The sequence below is a fragment of the Puma concolor genome, chromosome C2 (assembly GCF_028749965.1).
Source record: "Puma concolor isolate L17-30 chromosome C2, mPumCon1.1.hap2, whole genome shotgun sequence".
Lineage (NCBI taxonomy): Eukaryota > Metazoa > Chordata > Mammalia > Carnivora > Felidae > Puma > Puma concolor.
In genome coordinates this window covers 22,061,826-22,082,990 of record NC_141675.1, presented here as the reverse complement: position 1 = coordinate 22,082,990, position 21,165 = coordinate 22,061,826, and the positions used below count along the sequence as shown (strand labels likewise).

The 21,165-nt window shown below is 41.8% G+C and overlaps 1 protein-coding gene and 1 long non-coding RNA gene across 4 annotated transcripts in view; both read left to right on the top strand.

The window, feature by feature from the left end:
• Nucleotides 1-21,165, top strand: part of KAT2B (lysine acetyltransferase 2B) — a 105,359-nt gene that overhangs the window by 45,225 nt on the left and 38,969 nt on the right. For all 3 annotated transcript variants that reach the window (XM_086674202.1, XM_086674201.1, XM_086674203.1), the window contains exons 3-6: nucleotides 3,356-3,501; nucleotides 8,146-8,238; nucleotides 9,573-9,754; nucleotides 17,234-17,425. In XM_086674202.1, the coding sequence (XP_086530328.1) occupies nucleotides 3,356-3,501; nucleotides 8,146-8,238; nucleotides 9,573-9,754; nucleotides 17,234-17,425 (613 nt within the window). The remainder of the gene's footprint in view (nucleotides 1-3,355; nucleotides 3,502-8,145; nucleotides 8,239-9,572; nucleotides 9,755-17,233; nucleotides 17,426-21,165) is intronic.
• Nucleotides 3,987-6,489, top strand: LOC147577133 (uncharacterized). Its single transcript, XR_015239939.1, has 2 exons — nucleotides 3,987-4,911; nucleotides 5,160-6,489. It is a non-coding gene; the product is annotated as an uncharacterized LOC147577133 (long non-coding RNA).

Genomic DNA, 21,165 nt, shown 5'->3' with positions numbered 1-21,165 from the left:
GATGCCTCCAACTTCTGTTTCAATCAGAGCAACTTTTTCTAATTCTGATTAAGAATTCCTTTGGGCTGGGGCTCCTGGGTGGCTGAGTCTGTTAAGCATCTGACTCTTGGTCTCAGCTCAGGTTTTGATGTCAGGGTCATTAGTTCAAGAGTGGCATTGGATTGGGCACGGAGCCTACTTAAAAAAAAAAAAAAGACGAAGAATTCATTTGGGTTAAGTGTTTTGTGGCTTAAAGAAAGTCAACCACTGGTTTTAAAAATAAATCATGGCCTGTACTTCTATGAGTTAAACCCACTTATCTTAGCACCTTAATTAGACTGTTTGGTATGGTGGAGAATCTGAAGGAATTGATGTTATGTTATAAACCGATTGCTTTCATAGCTTATCACTGGAAAGCAATTAAACATTACAAGGCAAAAGCAGTTTTCAGTAAAATTATTTCTGTAAATAACTGACATAAAAATTTTGACCTAGTTGTCTTCAGAATGAGGCCTGTGTCCCAAAGGCTCCAGACTGACCTCAAGGAAAATTTTGCACAGACTTAAAAAAAAAAAAAAAAAAAAGTGACCTGGCAAACATTATACCTAAAAGGAAGTCTAATTTTGGGTAGCTTTTAGGAAATGATGAAGTCACATGTTGGATAGCCAAGTAGGAAGTAATAGATTTGAATATTAATGTTTTATTTATACTCATATATATTTGTAATTTTTTTTAAGATACAAGTTACTTAAGTTCTGAGAAATAGTTTAGTTGGTTACTCTTTTTCTATTTGGTAATGTGATGATACAGTGTTGGCATCTAGTTTAGATGTATCCATTAGATTTATTCCACAGTGCCCAAGGCAGACAGATAAACAAACTTCCTTCTTCTCTTACCTTGAAAAGTGTTCTATGGGGTGCATATGTGCATGCACACGCACACCACGCACACGTATGTGCACATCATGCTGATTTACCAATGGTCCATGACCTTGGGCCCATCACTCTGCCTTTCCATCATTTTTCCACGTGAGAAAGGAAGGAAAGTTGGGTGTCCTCTGCCTCTCTAATTCTGAGTTCTTTAATCTGGCTTCCTTGTGGACAATTTACAAGTCTCAGCCTCTTGGTATTTAATCCTCTTGAGTCTCTGAAAATGCATTTGACTGCATATTTTAGTTTGAGCTCCCTCAGAAGCAGATCCTAAGACAGGGATTTGAATGCCTGTAGTTTATTTGGCATGAAGCTAGGGGAGTAGAAGGGTGAAGTGAGGAAAAAGCAGCCAAGAGAGGGTGAATTACTGAGCCAGCTCCCACCTTGGGCAACTGCTACTTAATTTTGGGTGGGGAGTGGGAAATCTGGGAGCCAGTTATTCAGCCTGAGGGATGAGGGATCTGGGGTATTTATTTATAGGCGGATGTCTTGGCTTTGGGTTAAGGGCTGCTGTTGAGGGGCAGGTGGATGGCAGAGCAGATTACAATGACTGAAAAAGCCCTTAGGTAGAGAAATGGAGCTGCCCGTAACTGGACGCCAGAAGGTATACCTGAAGTGGTAAGGGGAGGAGATAGCCCAGGGTACCAGCAGCATTCTCTGTCCCAGTCTGATGATTGAGTTTCGTGGATTAATGACAAGAGCACCATGGTCTCTGGGGTAGACTGACCCATGCCTGACACCTGACAAGTATTCCTCAATAATCTTTAGGTCCATCTCTTTTTTTTTTTTTAATTTTTTTTTTTAATGTTTATTTATTTTTGAGAGAGACAGAGACAGAATGCGAGTAGGTTAGGGGCAGAGAGAGAGGGAGACACAATCTGAAGCAGGCTCCAGACTCTGAGCTGTCAGCACAGAACCTATGTGGGGCTCCAACTCACGAGCTGTGAGATCATGACCTGAGCCGATGTCGGATGCACAACCGACTGAGCCACCCAGACGCCACAGTTCCATCTCCTTTTAAGAAGGCAAGGGAAATCTACGTGGTTTAGTCTCTCTTTAAAAATGATCTCAAACACTTCTGTGTCTAAGCATTTTTAAGCCAGCATGCCAAGAGCTGTACCTAAGAGGTTTCCCTCAAAGTGCCATTGCCTATTCTGTGGCAAGCATAGTGATAAATGCTGGGGATGCAGAGATGAGAGAGGGGATCCTGACCCAGGAGAGCTCCTGGGATAGGGGTTGAGTGGTTTACCTAGAGGAACCTTTGTAAGTGAGGAAGGACTTGAAGTGAATCAGCTAATCAACAAAAAGTGTGCTTTTTGGGAATTTGGAATTTGGGTCAAGCATTTTTCACTTTTAGACCCTGGCTCTGCCTTGTTGGCTAAGTGACATTGGATGAAACAGCATCCATTCTCTCTGAGCCTCAGTTTCTCCAGTTGTCAGATGGGATGACTAATACCTATTCATGGGATGGTTTGAGGATTAAATGCAATAACCTTGATAGATGGACTGGATTTGGGTAGAAGAGAGGACAGGGGCATGGGAGAGAAGGTCAGTGGCTAGGTCACTAACTAGAGATCTTACAGAACAAAGGTGGGAAAAATGCATTTGGGGGCTTGACGAAGGAAGGCGTTGAATCTGAAGCTCAAATAGGTCTTGGGACTTGGCTGCAACGATAGTGAGATTTCATTGCATTGCTCAGAAAGGCTGAGGGAAAGGGCCGTTATTCAGTTTTTACACTAATATGATATTCTTGGCTCACTGAACTATTCACAGGCATGGGGAAACATAGGAATTCTTATGTGGAAACATAGGAATTTAACGCTGTCAAAAAGCAGAAACAAACCCATAAATACAGAGAACAAACCGGTGGTTGCCAAAGGACAGGGGTTGGGTGGATGGGCAAATTGGGTGAAGTGGGGAGGGGGAAGCTCAGGCTTCTAGTTATGGAATGAACATGTCATGGGAACGAAAGGTATACCATAGGGAATATAGCCGGTGATTTTGTGATAGCTACACGGCTGGTGAGCATACTGTAACATATAGACTCGTCGAATCACCACGTTGGACGCCTGAAATTAATGTAACGTTGCACATCAGCTCTACTTCAATTCAAAAAAAAAAGAATTCAACACTATGAGGACCAGACTTTGGTGCCGACAAGTTCTGGATCTTAAAGTATACGTTTATTAGAACACATTAGCTGCTGGCCCACTTTGGGTCTTGGAGGGGGAGGCCAGGGCTCAGCAAGTTGACAGTCTTTTAATTTTAAGTTGACTTTGAGAGAAGACTGAGGTCTTTCAGGAGTTCAGAAATTCCTCTGTTTACAGTGCAACCTAATGCATTGGTGTCCCCGGAGATTTAGAGAGAGACCCTTCTGTTTTAAAGTCAAGAACGTTTGCTGTCTCCAGCTCCCGTGTCACATATGTTCCCTCGATTTTTGTCTTCAGCTGCCCATGTTTCCCACCTGGAAAACGTGTCAGAGGAAGAGATGAACAGACTCCTGGGAATAGTGTTGGATGTGGAATATCTCTTTACCTGCGTCCACAGGGAAGAAGATGCAGACACCAAACAAGTTTATTTCTATCTATTTAAGGTGAGGTTTCACCCTTTTAAGAAGGCTTTTCTTCTCTCTCTCTCTCTCATTGTTCAGATGTGCTCCGTTTCTGTATCCCAGGTCGGGGGTGGGAAGGTTCTCAGCTCATGGTATGTTTCGCCCGCAGAGTTTGTGGAAGCATGCATTTCTCCATGAGGGAGTCTCTAAAGTGACCCGCCATGTGCTGAACACATCACTCTCCTTGAGAGCCTTCATATTTGTATGCAGATTTGAATATCTTTATTTGCTTTTGCTTATGGATTTCTTTCCATCCATCCACCCATCCATTCATCCATCCAGATATGTATTGCACACCTGGTCTGTGCATGGCACTCGTGTAGGCATGAGGGATAGATCAGTGGGCAAAACAAAGTCCTTGCCCTCATGGAGTTGACATTTCAGTAGAAGAGGCAGACAATCAACCAGTAAATAATATATTTGCAGGTGGTGATAAGTGCTGTGAAGAGAAACAAAGTAGGGTAAGTGGAATCAGAATGGCAGGGATGGTGGTCGGTGGGCGGACATGATAATGAGGAAGGGCAGTTAAGAAAGCCTTTCTGAGGAGACCACAGTCGAGCAGGAACCTGAATTGGGGGACAGGAGCCATTGCCGAAAAGGGCTGGGGGCAAGAGCTTTCCAGGCAGCAGAAGGACCGCCGTCTAGGCCGTGCACTGAGTGAGTCTGATGTGATGTGGGAACAGTAAGGAGGCCCGTGTGGTGGAGCCCAGTGAGCCAGGGGAAGGTGGGGGGAGATCTGGTTGGAGGGTGGCACCAGGGCCTTGACTCTCGTACTTCAAGGGGAGGAATCAAGAATTTCCAGATTTGGGCACCTCACCACTGTCCTCTGTGTCTCCTTGACCCCATTCACTGATTCCTGCTGCCATTCCCTGTAGCTGCTTCCTCGTGGCTCTGCCTCAGCTGCATTTGGGTCACATCCGTCCCCTCTCTGCAGACCGTTGTCTCCCCAGTTTCTGATTGCTGTCAGGATGGACAGTGTGGGAGAGGAACTAGTGGTGGGAACAGACAGAAAAAGTTCCAAAAATGACATTTTTTAAAGGGGGCTGACAGGAAATAATTAAAAACAAAAACACCTTGCTATTGAGGCACTGTTGATTATGTCGTATTATTTAATACTTACAAGATTCTTTTAAAAACAAAGACAGCAAACAAAACAGTGTACTCAGAGCTTGTAGCCAGGAAAGGTTTGCCCCCGCCCCCTTTTTTTTAATGTTTGTTTATTTATTTTGAGAGAGAGAGAGGCAGAGGGAGAGATCAGAGAGAATCCCAGGCAGGCTTTGCACTCTGCATGGAGCCAGATGTGGGATTCTGTCTCACGAACTATGAGATCACGACCTAAGCCGAAATCAAGAGTCAGACACTTAACCGACTGAGCCACTCAGGCGCCCCAAGGTTTGCCTCTTTTTTTTTTTTTTTTTTTAAATTTTTTTTTTCCAACGTTTATTTATTTTTGGGACAGAGAGAGACAGAGCATGAACGGGGGAGGGGCAGAGAGAGAGGGAGACACAGAATCGGAAACAGGCTCCAGGCTCTGAGCCATCAGCCCAGAGCCTGACGCGGGGCTCGAACTCCCGGACCGCGAGATCGTGACCTGGCTGAAGTCGGACGCTTAACCGACTGCGCCACCCAGGCGCCCCAAGGTTTGCCTCTTTTAATGAGCACCGTGCTTCATTTCATATGATAAGGATAGGAAAATTTTCCACTGACTTCCCTCTTTTGCTTTGGCTGCTAGGAATCTCATTGCAAATTTTGTGCCCAATTCCCATAGCTTTTTTAAAAAAAAATTTTTTTAACGTTTATTTATTTTTGAGAGACAGACAGGCAGAGCGGGAGCAGGGGAGGAGCAGAGAGAGAGGGAGACACAGAATCAGAAGCAGGCTCCAGGCTCCGAACCGTCAGCACAGAGCCCGACGTGGGGCCTGAACCCACTGACCTCAAGATCATGACCCGAGCTGAAGTTGGATGTCCAACCGAGGCACCCAGGCACCACACTCCCTTTTTTAATGTGAATTTACTTGATAACATAATTTTCCCTTCTCATTTATTTACTTTTGTCTTTTTTTGGGGGGGAGTACTAATGGGGCTTTGGGGTAGATAGGAGACAAACAGGTAGATAGGAGAATTGTATTTTTAGGTTTTGGGGATATCCTTTTTTTTTTTTAATTTTTAAAAATATTTATTTTTGATAGAGAGAGAGAGAGAGAGAGAGCACAAGTGGGGGAGGGGCAGAGAGAGAGGGAGACACAGAATCTGAAGCAGGGTCCAGGCTCTGAGCTGTCAGCACAGAGCCCCACGCGAGGCTCTAACTCACGGACCATGAGATCATGACCTGAGCCAAAGTCGGACACTCAACCAACTGAGCCACCCAGGCACCCCTAGGGGATATTAGTTCTAAAAAGGTTAATGGGAGGTGAGGGAGAGGAAACAGAGAGAGAGAGAGACAGAGAGACAGAGAGAGAGAGAGAGAGGAGCGGGGTGGGCAGAAAGAGGACAAACAGCTGAATCCCCCACTACCATTAGCAGGCACTAGGCTACTCCAGGTGACAACTTGTTGACATGGCTATGAGGCCTGAGTCATCCAGATTGAAGCCTGGCAGGGTCATGCTGTTTAGAGCTTCTTTGGAAAAAGATCTTCGTCGAAGAAAAACAACGTCTGCATGACTGCCGCTATTATTTGTCTTGGAACGAAGTGCCCTGGCAGCCCCCACCGCCGGCTGGAAGTGAAGGTGGTGTCAAGGTTTCCATCCTGCCAGCCTCCTCTCGATTCCCTTTATAACTAACCAAATAGGCCAGAAAACATTGCTCTGCTTTGAAGTACGTTTTCTCTCTCTCACCTCCCTCGTCTTCAACAGTGCAAATATGTTGGCCCATGGGAACGAAACCCCAACTATTCAGCATTCTCCCCCACTTCCCCCAGAGTCCTTTTTTGGGCAAATAAGTAATAAATCACCCATGCCTTACCTTTTGAAAGGCAGTTCCTGTGTCTTATGTCTCAATAATTAAATTAAAATGAAATGTATTACACATTTGTGTAACATCTTAAAAACCTCAGGCTTAGATGTTGAAGATAAACCCAGTGAAAAGCTGCCTCGTAAAGCTGGGTGTATCTCGACCCTGTTAATGTGGCTCTGGAAGTCCACTGTCTGGGTTTGAACCCTGGGTCCATCACATTGGAAATGTGACATTGGGCGGGTCATTCTCCCTGTGTCCTTATCTGTAAAGTACAGACAGTAACAGCACCTGCCTCAAAAGGTTGTTATGCGCATTCCAGGAGATAAGACCTATAAAGAACTGTGAAGAGTGCCTGGCAAAAGTAAGGATGCAAATGCTTGATGCTAGCATTAAATGTCTTTCATGGGCCCACTTATCCCAGCTCTGTCCTTTTGTAGATGAAGAAACTGAGATTCAGCAACTCCCCAACCTGTTAGTTTATCTCCGTTTTGAAACCCCTAGTGGACCAAGTTCCCAAGAGGTCTTATTTTAACTGGGTAAAAAAAGTAGGCAGTGGGAATTTATTTGTATTTAGATTTTATGATCAAGCTTTCCGTGTCCTTAGAAACAGATATAGTGACTTATTTTTGCATACTTATTTTTGTAAAAATGGGCATAATTCCTTGAAAAGATCAATGAATGTCCCATGCTAATAATGTATTGGCACCCCTAGAAGGAATTGAGGCCCTTGCAAAACATGGCCCAGGGGGAGCACATGGTGATCCTCAACCTTGGCCATTTGTCCGTTTCCATTAACTCCTGGGAGAATGGTTGCTGTGTTTTGTTTCCACTGAAGAGGCAGTAAGTGGAGAAAGGAGGGAAAGATTTAACTTAAATGTGTGGTCATGTGATGACTGGCCCCCATGTAAATGTTATGAAAGATTCAAGCAAAGGTTGAAAGTAAAGGATTTCAATACCAAATTTATTTTCAAATTAGGTCTTGATTAGTGACTCTGTGTTCCCTTTTCTCTCTGATATTTGCTCTTTGAGGGCTTTAAATTCCAGTGGCAAGGATTAAGAGCAGTGTTTTGTTTTGTGGGCATTGAGATGCCAGAACACTTGGCCTGCATTCTATGGATGGAAAGGAAATGAGAAAAGACCGCAGCAGTGAAAGTTGCCAATTGAGAGTCTTAGAGAATTCCTTCCCCAAGGGCCTGGGCTCTAGATGATGCATACGACATATGGGAGCTACAGACATCCCTCTCCCCTGGCCATACTTGTGCAGAATGGATCTCTGCCTTTCAGGGGGTTAAATAAAACCCTCTTGAGCGCACCTGCATTGGCCTAGGTGGGCATGTGCAAAATGTGCGTGTTGCACGCCAGGCCTCTGGGTCAGTGGAATCTGGAAATAGTGGGGAGAAGGGAAATGAGTCGGAGAGAGAGTCCGGTGGCTACTGCTACTGTGCTAGTCTGCACAGAACATGAAAGGGGTCTTAGTTTCTCATAGCTCTGGTCATGGGTGTGAAGGCAAATTTGGGTTACCTGGTAGTCACCCATTTTTACTGATTTAAGGATTTATTTACATGTAGTTAAGATAATTAGAATATGGTTACTTCCCTTCAGAGGCTATGTATGTCTCTGTGTGTGTGTGTGTGTGAGAGAGACACTGATTTTCTTAATGATTTTTTTTTGCAGCTCTTGAGAAAGTCTATTTTACAAAGAGGAAAACCTGTGGTTGAAGGCTCTTTGGAGAAGAAACCCCCATTTGAAAAACCTAGTATTGAACAGGTAAAAAGAAAAAAAAGAGAGAAGCCCTTTTTTATTGCTCTAAGGCTGAACAAACCTAATCTTCTTTGCATTTTTACATGCGTCTTCCTTCCATCCTCTATACCCAGCTTAGAGATGCTTAGAGATGAGTATGGAGAAATTGTTTTGGACCCTTTGCATCACAAGTGAATATTTAATTTAATAAATGATCTAGCTTTTGTCTTTTATGGTTGCTGTATACTCAGAATTCACTGTGTGTTTGGGGAAGAAAAAAATTAAGAACATGTAGTTCACAAGAACACACGGAATGTGCTCTGTTTTGGTGTTGATGTTTTAAAATTAGGTCTTTGTCCTTTTATTTGGCACTATCTGAAAAAGCCTGTTGAGGTGAGGGAATTCAGGAGCATTGTCAAAAACATTGTAAGTCAAGCAAAAAGCACAAATAGGAAATGAGATTTTGCATCCAGAAATTGACTTTCTGTTACATTATGATTCCTGGAAAGAAACTGGTTTACTTGGGGAATCTGTTGACATGGATAGACTTTCTCTGTGAGGTGTTCTACTCCTCGTCAGAGTCACTTTTTAGCCTATCATTGTTTGGCTAAATAAATCTTAGATTCTCTTGACTGAATTTCTTAACGAGAATGATTACAGAAGATAGGACATCAGAGTCCCTAGTACAAATAAATGTATTTTTATCAGTTTTCAGTAGAAGAAATTTTATTTTGTCTCCAAACTCTGTTAAACAAGAATTCATTGTTCTTTTATTTGAAATTAGATTAGATGGGAGTGTTCTGCAGAAAGATTAAATGAATCCACAGATTCTTTTAAAAGCTCATAATTCTGAATAAGAATTTTTTTCCCCTTGGTAAGCTTGCCAAAAAAAGTGATAGTAAAGAGTTTAAATTCTGTTGGTTTAGTTCAATGGAAGACGTGCTGGTGGCCTTTGGATTCACATTTTGGTAATGCAAAAACATAATGTTTATCCAAGAACCTCATCGTATATAATCTATGTGGATAGTGCAGGAAGAATTAGTTTACAAAATAGTCCTATTTTATCATTTGAAACGTTTTGACCTTTTCAGTCTGTGAGTTTGATTTTCTGTGATGCTTGAGGATTGCAGCAGGCACAGAATAGCAACTCACAGCTTCTCTGTCTTGTCGCTTTTCATCCACTGTGATCTGTGGTGCAGTTTCCTCCGGGCATTCCTGTTTTCTAATAGGGAAAAGGAAGAGGCTTTGTGAGTAGAGAAGTGTCTGTTCTCTTGCTAATAACCGTCAGTGGTGCTGTGTGGGTGTTCAGAATTAGTATGCTCGCATAACTATATGAATAAATGGCCTTCCCTCCTTTTAAGGGTGTGAATAACTTTGTGCAGTACAAGTTTAGTCACCTGCCAGCCAAAGAAAGGCAAACGATAGTTGAGTTGGCAAAAATGTTCCTAAACCGCATCAACTATTGGCATCTGGAGGCACCGTCTCAACGAAGACTGAGATCTCCCAATGATGATATTTCTGGATACAAAGAGAACTACACAAGGTAATCAGACGATCAGTTCCTTTCCCTTGGCCCTTGTAGAGCCTGTTGCAGACATAAAATTGCTGCCTGTGTCTGTGAGCCGAGGGTTGCCCAGTTACTGTGGTAATCCATCAATTCAGAGAGAATGTTTCTAGAATGTAGCTTTTTATTAATATCACGATATTTTGGGGGGTGAGAGATCCAAACCACCTAGTCCTATACTATCCAGTATGATAGTTGATGGCTACCTGGAGCTACTGAGCACTTGAAATATGGCTAGCATTGAGATTTCTAAGATTATACAAAAAATAGGAAATTTAAAAAAATGTAAAATATTTCATGAGAACTTTTTTTTAAACTACATTTATTTTGAGAGAGAGAGACAGAAGGAGAGAGTGCACGGGGGAGGGGCAGAGAGGGAGAGAGAGAATTCCAAACAGACTTGTGCCCACAGTGCAGAGCCCATTGCGGGGCTCTAATCCACAAACCGTGAGCTCACGACCTGCGCTGACATCAGGAGTCCGAAGCTTAACTGACTGAGCCACCCAAGCGCCCCTCATGAGTACTGATTACATGTTGAAATGATAATATTTTGGATATATTCGATTAAAGAAGATATTTTAAAGTTAATTTCATCTGTTTATTTTTACCTTTTCAATCAGATTGCTGGAAAATTTTAAATCAGTTATGTGGCTTGCATTATATTTCTATTGAACATCAGTGATCTAGATAACCATACTGTGACTCCGTAATTATTATATAGAAACCTCAATCATTTCAAAAAACAAAACAAAAGAACAATGACCGTGAGTATAATAGTGGTAAAGAATTTTTATAAAGAAGGAATGATCACCCTAGTCCCAGAACCATGATGGAACTAATATCATTATACAAGTTGTCTTCCAGTCTTTGCCCTTTAAATAATATTTTATATTAGTTAGAATGAAAAAATATATAGAATTTGCATCCTTTATGTCTCCCTACTTAACATCATATCAAATATTTTACTGGTTACACTATAGTCTGTTGGGTTGATGTACTATAATTAACCCATCCGTTTCCCTGTTGGTTGACATCAGACTGTGCAAATGTTCCTGGATTGCACATTTTCTCCTTAATGTGGGAATTTGTTTTTCTTGTTTCTGAATTGCAGAATAATAGAATTAACTTAAAAAAATCTTAAACATGGGCCACACAAAACAGGATGACTACATTTATTTTCATTTAAGTAAGAGAGTGACTTGAATTATCCATTTTATTTACCTTTTTGTACTTTCCCCCTTTTATAGTTTATTTATTTATTTAAGTAATCTCTGTACCCAACATGGGGCTCGAACTCATGACCTAGAGATGGTGAGTCATATGCTCTACCTACTGAGGCTCCTGACTCCCTTATATTTTATAGACACATCAAGCCTGGTTCAAGAGGTATTCCTGACTTAGAGTAGGCAATGTTTTTTGATAGTGCAAAGAGCACTTCTACCTAGATTATTTTCTATAATAGCAGATGACATGTAGGAATGAGATAAGCTTTCCTCTCAGATCATTGACCTGATATTCATGAGTAATATCCCCTTTTCTCTGTCCTCCCTTCTTTTACAATAGATATAATTTGAGTTATAAAGTATTTCCTCTTACTAATTGACTTTTATGAGAATTACAGATATCTTCGACACCAATTTTTTTTTTTTTTTTTTGAGAGAGGGCACAAGTGAGCGAGGAGGGGCAGAGAGAGAAGGAGAGAGAGAGAATCCCATGAGGGTCAGAGAGAGAGAAGTGGGGCTCAAGCTCACCCAACACGGGGTCCGAGTTCATGAACCGTGAGATCATGACCTGAGCCAAAGTCAGATGCCTAACCAACTGAGCCACCTAGGTGCTTAACATCAATTTTTTAAAAATTATGTCTTTATTTCTATACCTTCATTTCAGAATTTTGCATGAACAATAGGTCCTATAGTGTCTTAACTGTCATTTATAATAAGAGTTGAGAAAACACGTCTATCAAAAATATAGGGACACCTGACTGGCTCAGTCAGTAGAGCATGTGACTCTTGATCTTGGGTTTATGAGTTTGAGTCCCATGTTGGGTATAAAGATTACTTTAGGGGCGCCTGGGTGGCGCAGTCGGTTAAGCGTCCGACTTCAGCCAGGTCACGATCTCGCGGTCCGTGAGTTCGAGCCCCGCGTCGGGCTCTGGGCTGATGGCTCAGAGCCTGGAGCCTGTTTCCGATTCTGTGTCTCCCTCTCTCTCTGCCCCTCCCCCGTTCATGCTCTGTCTCTCTCTGTCCCAAAAATAAATAAAAAACGTTTGAAAAAAAAAAATTTAAAAAAAAAAAAATAAAAAATAAAAAAAAAAAAAAGATTACTTTAAAAAATCTATCTATCTATCTATCTATCTATCTATCTATCTATCTATCTATCATCTGTCTTATCTATCTTTGTCTTAAACCTGCCTGTTAACGATTGGAAAGCTGAATATTTGCCAAAGGCAGACCCCTGAAAGTATTTACCACTACTAACAGAGGAAAAAGTGTTTCATCAAGAAGAATTAAATGTGAAGCAGCATGGAGATATTAGTGTATTTTAGAAAACTGTAAAAATACTATGTAGCACTTGGAAATTACCCAGAAATGGGTGGCACTTACAAATAATACTTAAGGAGTAGTAAAGTTAGAGATGGAGCTTTGAAATGAACAGTGGGTATGAATCCTAGCTCCATTTCTTGCTAATTCTGTGTGCTTTAAACCAGTCACTTTACCTCCTTGACCTTCAGTTTCTTCCTCTGTCCGAGCCTCATGAGCACTGAGTGTTGTGTGTAGCGTCTGGCACACAGAACAGGCACTGGGGAGATGCCTAGTCATCATTTTCCTCCCACACACGTTATTCTCTAAAACTCAGCCACTGCCAGCGTGGGACTCTTAAGCTAGAGCACGTACAACTTAATGAGAGTGTCGTTATTTGAATACGACTTAAGAAGCCAACATCATAGGGAATAGAAGGATAGTTATTTGAATACAACTTAAGAAGCCAGCATCATAGGGAATAGAAAGATAGCCGCAGATTCCTTTCCAGCCCAGTATCCTGAGCCAAGGACTGAAGGCAGAAGAGTGGAGTCTGACAATGGTGAAAAGAAACCTGCTGAGAGTCTGGAATGAATACACCCTGATGAGTTCTGAAACCTGCTGATTTCTAGGTGGAATGTAGACCAAGAGCCTCTGTTAATAATAAATAAGGAAACGAAGGTAGACAACACTCACCTCCCCCGCTTGCCCACTGTCACGCCATGTTGACGAAGAAAGGGAAGTAGAGAGAAACAACCTGTGAAAATTATGAGAATCAGTAATTGTTTCAGAGTAAAACCTCACTGTCATGACCACTTAGGATTTTAATAAACCACACGCCACTACAGCATGGTGTCTCCTTGATATAATCTTCTCGAAAATGGGTAATATTACAGGCTGCAGGCACCACCAGGCTTTATCTTGATGTGTAAGTGAGCCTCAGGACCTGTCATGCTGGTTCCACATATAATTTACAGCATTTGTAGCAATCAGAGCAAAGCGGTTGAACACTTCTTGGAGCTTGTACGTCAGCACGGAGGTGGGGTGATACAGGATTCTCTGTGGAAGAGACTGGATCCTGAAAATGAAAGAAAATGAAAGAAAACTTCCTGAAACAAAACTTTTATATATTGAAAATATGACACAGTAATGTTAACATATACTTAATAATAGCAATATATATCCCCCAGAAATCACTGTGGTTTTAGGGAAAAAAAAAACAAACAAACTCTGAACAAGTATTTTGAAGTTCCCTGAATTTCATGATGGTGCACTAATATGGTTTCATGAAGAAATAACCTGAAAATAAAGTGTCAGAGAAATGTGACTTCTTAAAATACATCTGACAAACAGAATCTGCTGTTGGAAGTGGCAAATATTTAGTCTTAGATGCTAAGTTGTGCAGACTGTCTGAAAGTTGCTAACGGTCATCCCATATTGGGGAGGTTTTTTTTTTTTTTTTTTAATTTAAGTTAGTTAACATATAGTGTAGTCTTGGCTTCAGGAATAGACCCCAGTGATTCAACACTTACATATAACACCCAGTGCTCATCCCAACAAGTGCTGTCCTTAATGCCCGTAACTCATTTAGCCCATCCTTCCCACCCACCTCCCTCCAGTTTGTTCTCTATCATCTAGAGTCTCTTATGGTTTGCCTCCCTCTCAGTTTTTATCTTATTTTTCCTTCCCTTCCCTTATGTTCATTTGTTGTGTTTCTCAAATTTCACATACGGGGAGATGTTTTGTAGGAATACAGAGCAAGTTTGATATAACTAAGTTGATTTTTTTACGTAACCATTGTTGTGTGTTACTGAGCGTTCATCATCAGGCATGTACATCTAGGACAGTATCGTATCGGGAGGCATGGAGAGAAAGTGGATGAGGTGAGAGGAGACCCTAACCTTTAGTTCAGGTGCACTAGGAGAGATCACAGGATTCCTACAAACCTTAGGATTTTCACGCCAGTAAGTAGGGCGGCGTGGTCTTCTGTGTTCAAGTTCCATAGTTCTGTTCACATTTTGAAGAAAGCAAGGTGGTTGCAAAGCATCGTAATGGTGTCAAAAATCTGAGAGAGTTATTTGAACTACCAGTAAATTGCACACACATGCCATTCTTATTACGCATGCAAAAATGAATGGACCGTATCCCTGTCATTACTTCTTAGATGACCTGACACCAGTCATTTAGGTAAAATCTTTTCTTACAGTTAAGTGTTTGGAGGAGTGTGTGTGCAGAGATGCACACAAATTCCCATTTCTTCTTTTCATCCCACTATGCGCGATGACGATGTCATTTGTTAAAACAGCACTAAAACACCACACGTTGACTCAGACTCTCTCTTATCATGCTGTGCACTTGACAGATTTATAAAATAATATTAATCTTGGAAGCAAAAACAAAACAAAGCTAAAAAGCATAAACTATGGTCTATAAAATGCTTCTTAGAAGAAATGGATGGAAGTCCATTACTTGAAACATTTTACTAGACGATAATGGTCTGTGCTGCCTTCCCCTACCCTGGGAAGATTGCATGGCCTGTTACGCCCTTCTTTATAACACTTCATGATTTTATGGTGATATTTAAAACCTACCATTGCTGTAGCAGAAATAACATCATTTTTAAGTAGAGTCTCAGATATCTGTGACCCCTTCACAGATGGAAATGCTCTGTAGACTCAAAATCAGCACCTCCCATAGATACATAATGTGAGCTGCAAATGTAATTTAAAATGTTCCAGTAGTTAACGTTTTAAAGGGTAAATAGGCACAGGACATTAATTTCAATAATGCTTTATTTTACCTAATGTATAAATATTACTGCACTGTGTAATCGACGTGAAAAATTATTAATGATATATTTTTACCTTCTCTTGTGCTGTCTTTGAAATCCAACGTGTATTCTATACCTACGGCACATCTCAATTCATTCACTCAATTTAAAATGGTTAAAGCTCAGTGGAGTCCTACCAAAGCAATAAAGTTATATTTCATGGAAAAATATTTCACACTAAAAGTAAATTTTAAATTGATTAAATGACATTACAAATTAAGCTTCTCAGTTGTCCTAGCCACATTTCAGGTGTTCAGTACTTACGTGTGGCCAATGGCTACTGTATCTGCACAGTATCAGTATAAACCGCTATTTTGGACAGTACTGGTCTAAATTCTGAGAGTCTTCTGTCTTCCATTGCAGAAAATTGGACATATTTTTAATATTAAGTCTTACTGATAGTCTTGTGATGGTCTAAGTCTCATGCAACCGAATTTCTGATTATTAAGGTCTGTAAACTGTTTAACTCTTAACATTTGTCGTTTCGTGATTAGCCACTTGGCGGCTGGCCTCCCTTCAGCCCTGAATATCTTAGAACGTCATTAAGTGGCCATGGACTAATACCCAGCAAAGACTAGCCTTGAAGGTGATACAGTTCTGTGTGCAGTGCCTTAGGAAGCACAACATAAATGCGCTTCCTGGCCTTTCTGCTACCGAGGTCACTGTTTGTGATTTGACAAGATCAACACGTAAGAGGCCCATTTTGGAATTGTAACCAACAAAGTGACATTTGGGTGTTAATTAAGACAGAAAAGCTGAGAGAAGAGAAGACATGGTAGCAGGATTTTAAGGTCAGGTTTAAATTTAGGCAGATGAACTAACAGTAACGAAAGTTTTCTTTCCCAAAGATGAACCACTGCCATCACCACCACGCACAGGGGAAGTATGAAGTCATACAGAGTGAGATAAAAAAACCAACAAAAGTTAGGTAACCACTATTATTCCACTCTTTATTAAGGGTTTGAAAGTTCATTGGGAGCTTCCCAGTACCAGTTTGGGCTCATTAGAGCCAGCCTTCCCTCCCACTTTAAAGGAGATCAGGAAGGCACACAGAGAGGAGGGGTGTTAATTTTTGGAAAGCAGGTCCTGCCCTGGAAAGAGATATTTGGATCTGCTACCAAGGAATGAAGATCTGTGCAACGAAGCTTCTGACCCCTGGTCTGGTGCCACCCCCTGACCCCCACTGTACATTTGTGTTGCTGGGTCCTGGGAATCTGAGACCTTGCATCCTGGGAGACTGTAAAGAAAGAGGGCTGGTGTTGAATAAACTTGCATTCTCTAGCTTCTCTTGGGTGAGTGAGCTTTCCACATTGTATGCCCTACACAGCCAGTGTACCCCAGAACTGTGGTCTGATCTCAAGAAAGCCCCTGGTTTCCCTCTGGGCCTGGGCACACATCCAGCTTTTGCAATGCCAAAGTGCATTTTTAAGTTTGAGACTGAGTCATTGAAAATGCACCTTAGCGACAGATGGTGGGAGCTCATTACTTCCTGTGTTTTGACTGAGTTTTGAATAGTCTTGAAGATCTTTATCTTCCCACCAAGGCTTTGGGGGTATGTGAGTGCTGTGTAGGCATTTTAAATTTTACTCAGAGAACTAGATGGTGGAATTCTCATCTTTCACAAATGGGACTTCCTCAGCTTCCTCTTCTTAATTTCTTCTTTTTATTTAAATTACCATTTACGTACCAGAAACTCAAGTTGCACTGTGCACTTTCCATATGGTATCTCATATAATGCTCGTGATCACCCAACAAAGTAGGTATTATTGCTGTCCCCATTCTACAGATGAGGAAATGGAGACTTAAAAACATAATTAAATTCTCCAAGTCAAGCAGCCCGTTAAGTGGCAAAGCAAGGATTTGACCCCAGGTGTGTCTGACTACATGACTCACCACGCGATGTTGCAGAATAGAATGGTTGTCCTGGAACTGGACCCAACTGCTTATATCGGGGCGAGCGAATCTGACTTCAAGTTCCATTAGCTGGCAGTGATACTGACCTAGTTTCTTCCCCTGTGGTTAGTGGTGTGAGAGTCACCATGCTTGGATATTTCAGATCATCTGGGATGTTGAAGGGATATTGATGGTGCTTGTCTCCTCTGACCACAGGTGGCTGTGTTACTGCAACGTGCCCCAGTTCTGTGACAGTCTACCTCGGTATGAAACCACCCAGGTGTTTGGGAGAACCCTGCTGCGCTCAGTCTTCACAGTTATGAGACGACAACTCCTGGAGCAGGCGAGGCAGGAAAAAGACAAACTGCCACTTGAGAAACGAACTCTAATCCTCACCCACTTCCCAAAGTAAGAGAGCACTCCTGCAGGTCTTTGATCCTGGAGCTTGAGATCGATGCACACGTTCCAAAGCCTGTATCAGCCACGAGGTCAGGAATGATAGCAAAAGCGTCCCAGGGAGGAGGCAGAAGGGACCCTCTCCTTCTCACCTCCCTTTGTGAGTCGTCTTGGGACGCATCTGTTATTAGCTGCAATCTGTGTTGCTGGCAGTTGTAGCTCCCTGAGCCCCAGCTCATCCCACCCGAGTAATTGTGTCTGGGTCTCGGGATGGGGAAGCTGCCAGGAAGCTAGGGGACCATGGGGGAGAGTGGTAGAAGCAGTTTCCATCTACTCAGAAGTGGTGCAGGACAACTTTAGTTTGCTGGTTTTTTTTCCATCCCAGATCTCTAACCCTTTCTAAGACCTGGTGAATCACTCCTGCCTCAGCCACAGTCGGCCTGCCCCCTCACTCTAAACTAGACCCCACCAGTGGGCTGGAAAGGAGTAGAGAGGCTTCCTTTAAAATGATCTTTGTACCTCTCTACTCAGTTTCTTTTTCTTTATTAAAAAAATTTTTTTAATGTTTATTTTTGAGAGAGACAGAGAGAGAGAGAGCAGGGGAGGGGCAGAGAGAGAGGGAGACACAGAATCTGAAGCAGGTTGCAAGCTGTCAGCACAGAGCCTGACGTGGGCCTCGAACCCACGAACCGCAAGATCATGACCTCAGCTGAAGTCAGACGCTTAACCAACTGAGCCACCCAGGTGCCCCTCTACTCAGTTTTTTAGAGAATATGCCTGACTCCTATGCACCTTGCTTTCTGTACCTGCCAGAGCTTCCAACGTATAAATAATCACTTACATATTTTTCAAATGAAAGAAGTGTGTCAAAGGAATAGGGAGTTGCAGTGCTGTAACATTGACATTGGAAGTGCATTTTCGGTGCTAAGAACCAAAAATTGAAGCTAAAAGGCTGACTGCTCATGAGAGGGGCTGAGGATGCAGTGGCCAACTTGTCATGGAGCAGTGACAGCAAGACATGAGTGAGACGGTTCATTCTGGGGCATCATTCTGCCCAGAGCAGCACTTTGGTGTGGGGGAAGTCGAAGGTATAATTTGAAAGGACTTTCTAGGTATGATAGAGTCTGTCTTCCCCCGCCCATTAAGAACTGCTCATGTAGAGAAGAGATGAAGAAACGAGATATTCTTTAACCAAAGACTGATAATACCCTGTTTTAGCAGGGAAACTAGATTTTTATTAAGTTACAATTATTGTATTACCCAGTTTGTTTCTCAGGAAAGATAGCTTTAATTAAAAAAAATTTTTTTTAATGTTTATTTTTGAGAGAGAGTGTGAGAGACAGAGCACGAGTGGGGGAGGGGTGGAGAGAGAGGGAGACACAGAATCCGAAGCAGGCTCCAGGCTCGGAGCTGTCAGCACAGAGACCTACACAGGGCTCCAACCCACAAACCGTGAGATCATGACCTGAGCTGAAGTCAGATGCTCAACTGACTGAGCCACTCAGGCGCCCCAACATAGCTTTAATTTTAAAGAATAAGTTAGGTCTAAAACAACCACAAAAATGGTTTTTTGATAGAAATTGACTGAAAATTCCTTGGCAGTGTAACACAAATCTTGAGCCGTGGGTAGAGGGCATCATGGGTAATTCTGATGAGCTTTAGCTGAATGCCCAATGTTTGTACATAAATCCTAGCTTCCTGATTTTCAATGTATTATTAAGCAGCTGGTACCTGAGACAGGCATGACACGAACACTTTGGCGTTCTCCGGGAAAGAAGGTTCAGCACCACTGAAATTGGAGTTTGGGTGTTTACCCCTAAATGGCTTATGATCTCTGGGCACACTCATGTATTCGGTGGCTGCCTTTTAGCTTTCCTTAGGGATTTAAAGCAATTTTCTTATTTCTCTATTACATTTGCCACATAAGCAGCATTTTACACTTTCAGATTACAGTTGTCATTCTCTGTCTCCAAGCCAAGGAACAAAGAGGACCCTCCCCCTACCCCACCTTTTGCAGTACTTAAAGAGAAATTTTAATCACCTAACATAGTAACAATTTTTCCCCCATAGCAAAGTCATCTTGCTTCTTGGAGATATTTGCTAATTATAACGTGTTACGTTCCTTCATCCCATAGTTCTGGCGTGCTTCTGCTACTGAGTTAAAAAATCAGTGCTGCTTTTTTTTTTTTTCCCTTCTCTATTACTAATGGTAGGGTAAAACTACCACCCACTTCTCCTTTGAAATCCCTTGTCATTGAATATAACAACATTGGGCCCAATAGGGATTTATCCCCACAGCCTTGGCAGCTGAATCATATATATTGAAGCTTGAGGTGCTGTGTGGGTCCTGGACACTGTCTCAGACTGAGAGCTGTGACTGGCTTCATGCCATTGTGCGGGGTGGCTGTGGCTCTCACATGTACTTGCGGGGCTTATGTCCTTGTTGTCCTCCTCCTATGTGCCCTTTCTTCCACTTGGCTTTAACTCGTGCCTCTCCTCCCATCCACCTACTTACAGGGTTGTTTAAAAAATGTTTAGTGTCTGTATTTCATTCTACAAGTGATAAATGCACCTGCTGATGAAAATACGAAAATTTGATTAAGAGATAACAAAGAAGCAAATGACTCCCCCATAGCCCTACCACTCTGAACTGCTTTTAGTGTTTTTAGATATTTCTCTATTTCTCCATGTAGTGTGTTCTTTTATTCTATATACAGTTTTATATTGTGTGTGTGTGTGTGTGTGTTTATATATATATATATATACATAAAGCAAGCACTTTCTCATGACATTTCTGAGGCTGTTCTTTATTACAATGAAATAAATGTATTTACGTATATACATAAAACACACATACATGTGCATATAAAATTATTTTTCCTAAATTATTAATGGCATTATTCCTTGATGAGTCTTTGGAGGGCTTTGTGAAGAGTGTTCTGACCATGTAATTACTGATAGAGAAAGAGCCTAGAAAAGGAAAGGAAATTTACTTCTGTGATGAAGGGCAGTTGGGAAAATCTTGAGGGCTGTGTAAGGTAGGAAAAGAGGAAAAGACCTCAAGCACCTTCTTTCTCATCAGCAAGATCAAAATGATCTCAGAATGTGTTGCTGTCAGCCTTTCCATAATTGGCAAGAAACACACTAAAATGTTTTAAAACGTAAGATAATGGTGGCTTGCTTAGGAAGTAGAAGTGACTCATGCAGTTTCTAGAAACCATGAATTAAACTATCGAGTGCAGGTAGGTGTTCATTCAAGTGGTTTGTTTTTAAATCTGAGATTTAACCCGAGCAGCAAGTAAAAAGACCCCTTAGGACCTTTCCCCATCTGTTTTCACTTATGCAAAACAAAGTTCTCCCATCCCTGAAACCATTTAGAATTTTGCAGTCATTGATAAATGAGAATAGTGGTACTTTTAGTGATGGTGATGAGGAGGATGATATAGATCCTTGATCAGTTATCCAAAACCTTGATACTAATGTTTCACAGTTCAAATTTACAGTATTTTGTAAAGGTAATATATAACACAAAAATTATTAGGGCACCTGGGTGACTCATTCGGTTAAGTGTCCAACTTCGGCTCAGGTCATGATCTCATCGTTCATGAGTTTGAGCCCCCACTTCAGGCTCTGTGCTGACAGCTCAGAGCCTGGAGCCTGCTTCGGATTCTGTGTCCCCAACCCCCTCTAACCCTTCCCCACCCCTCTCCCTCTCAAAAATAAATAAACAAAAAAAAAAATTAAAAATAACG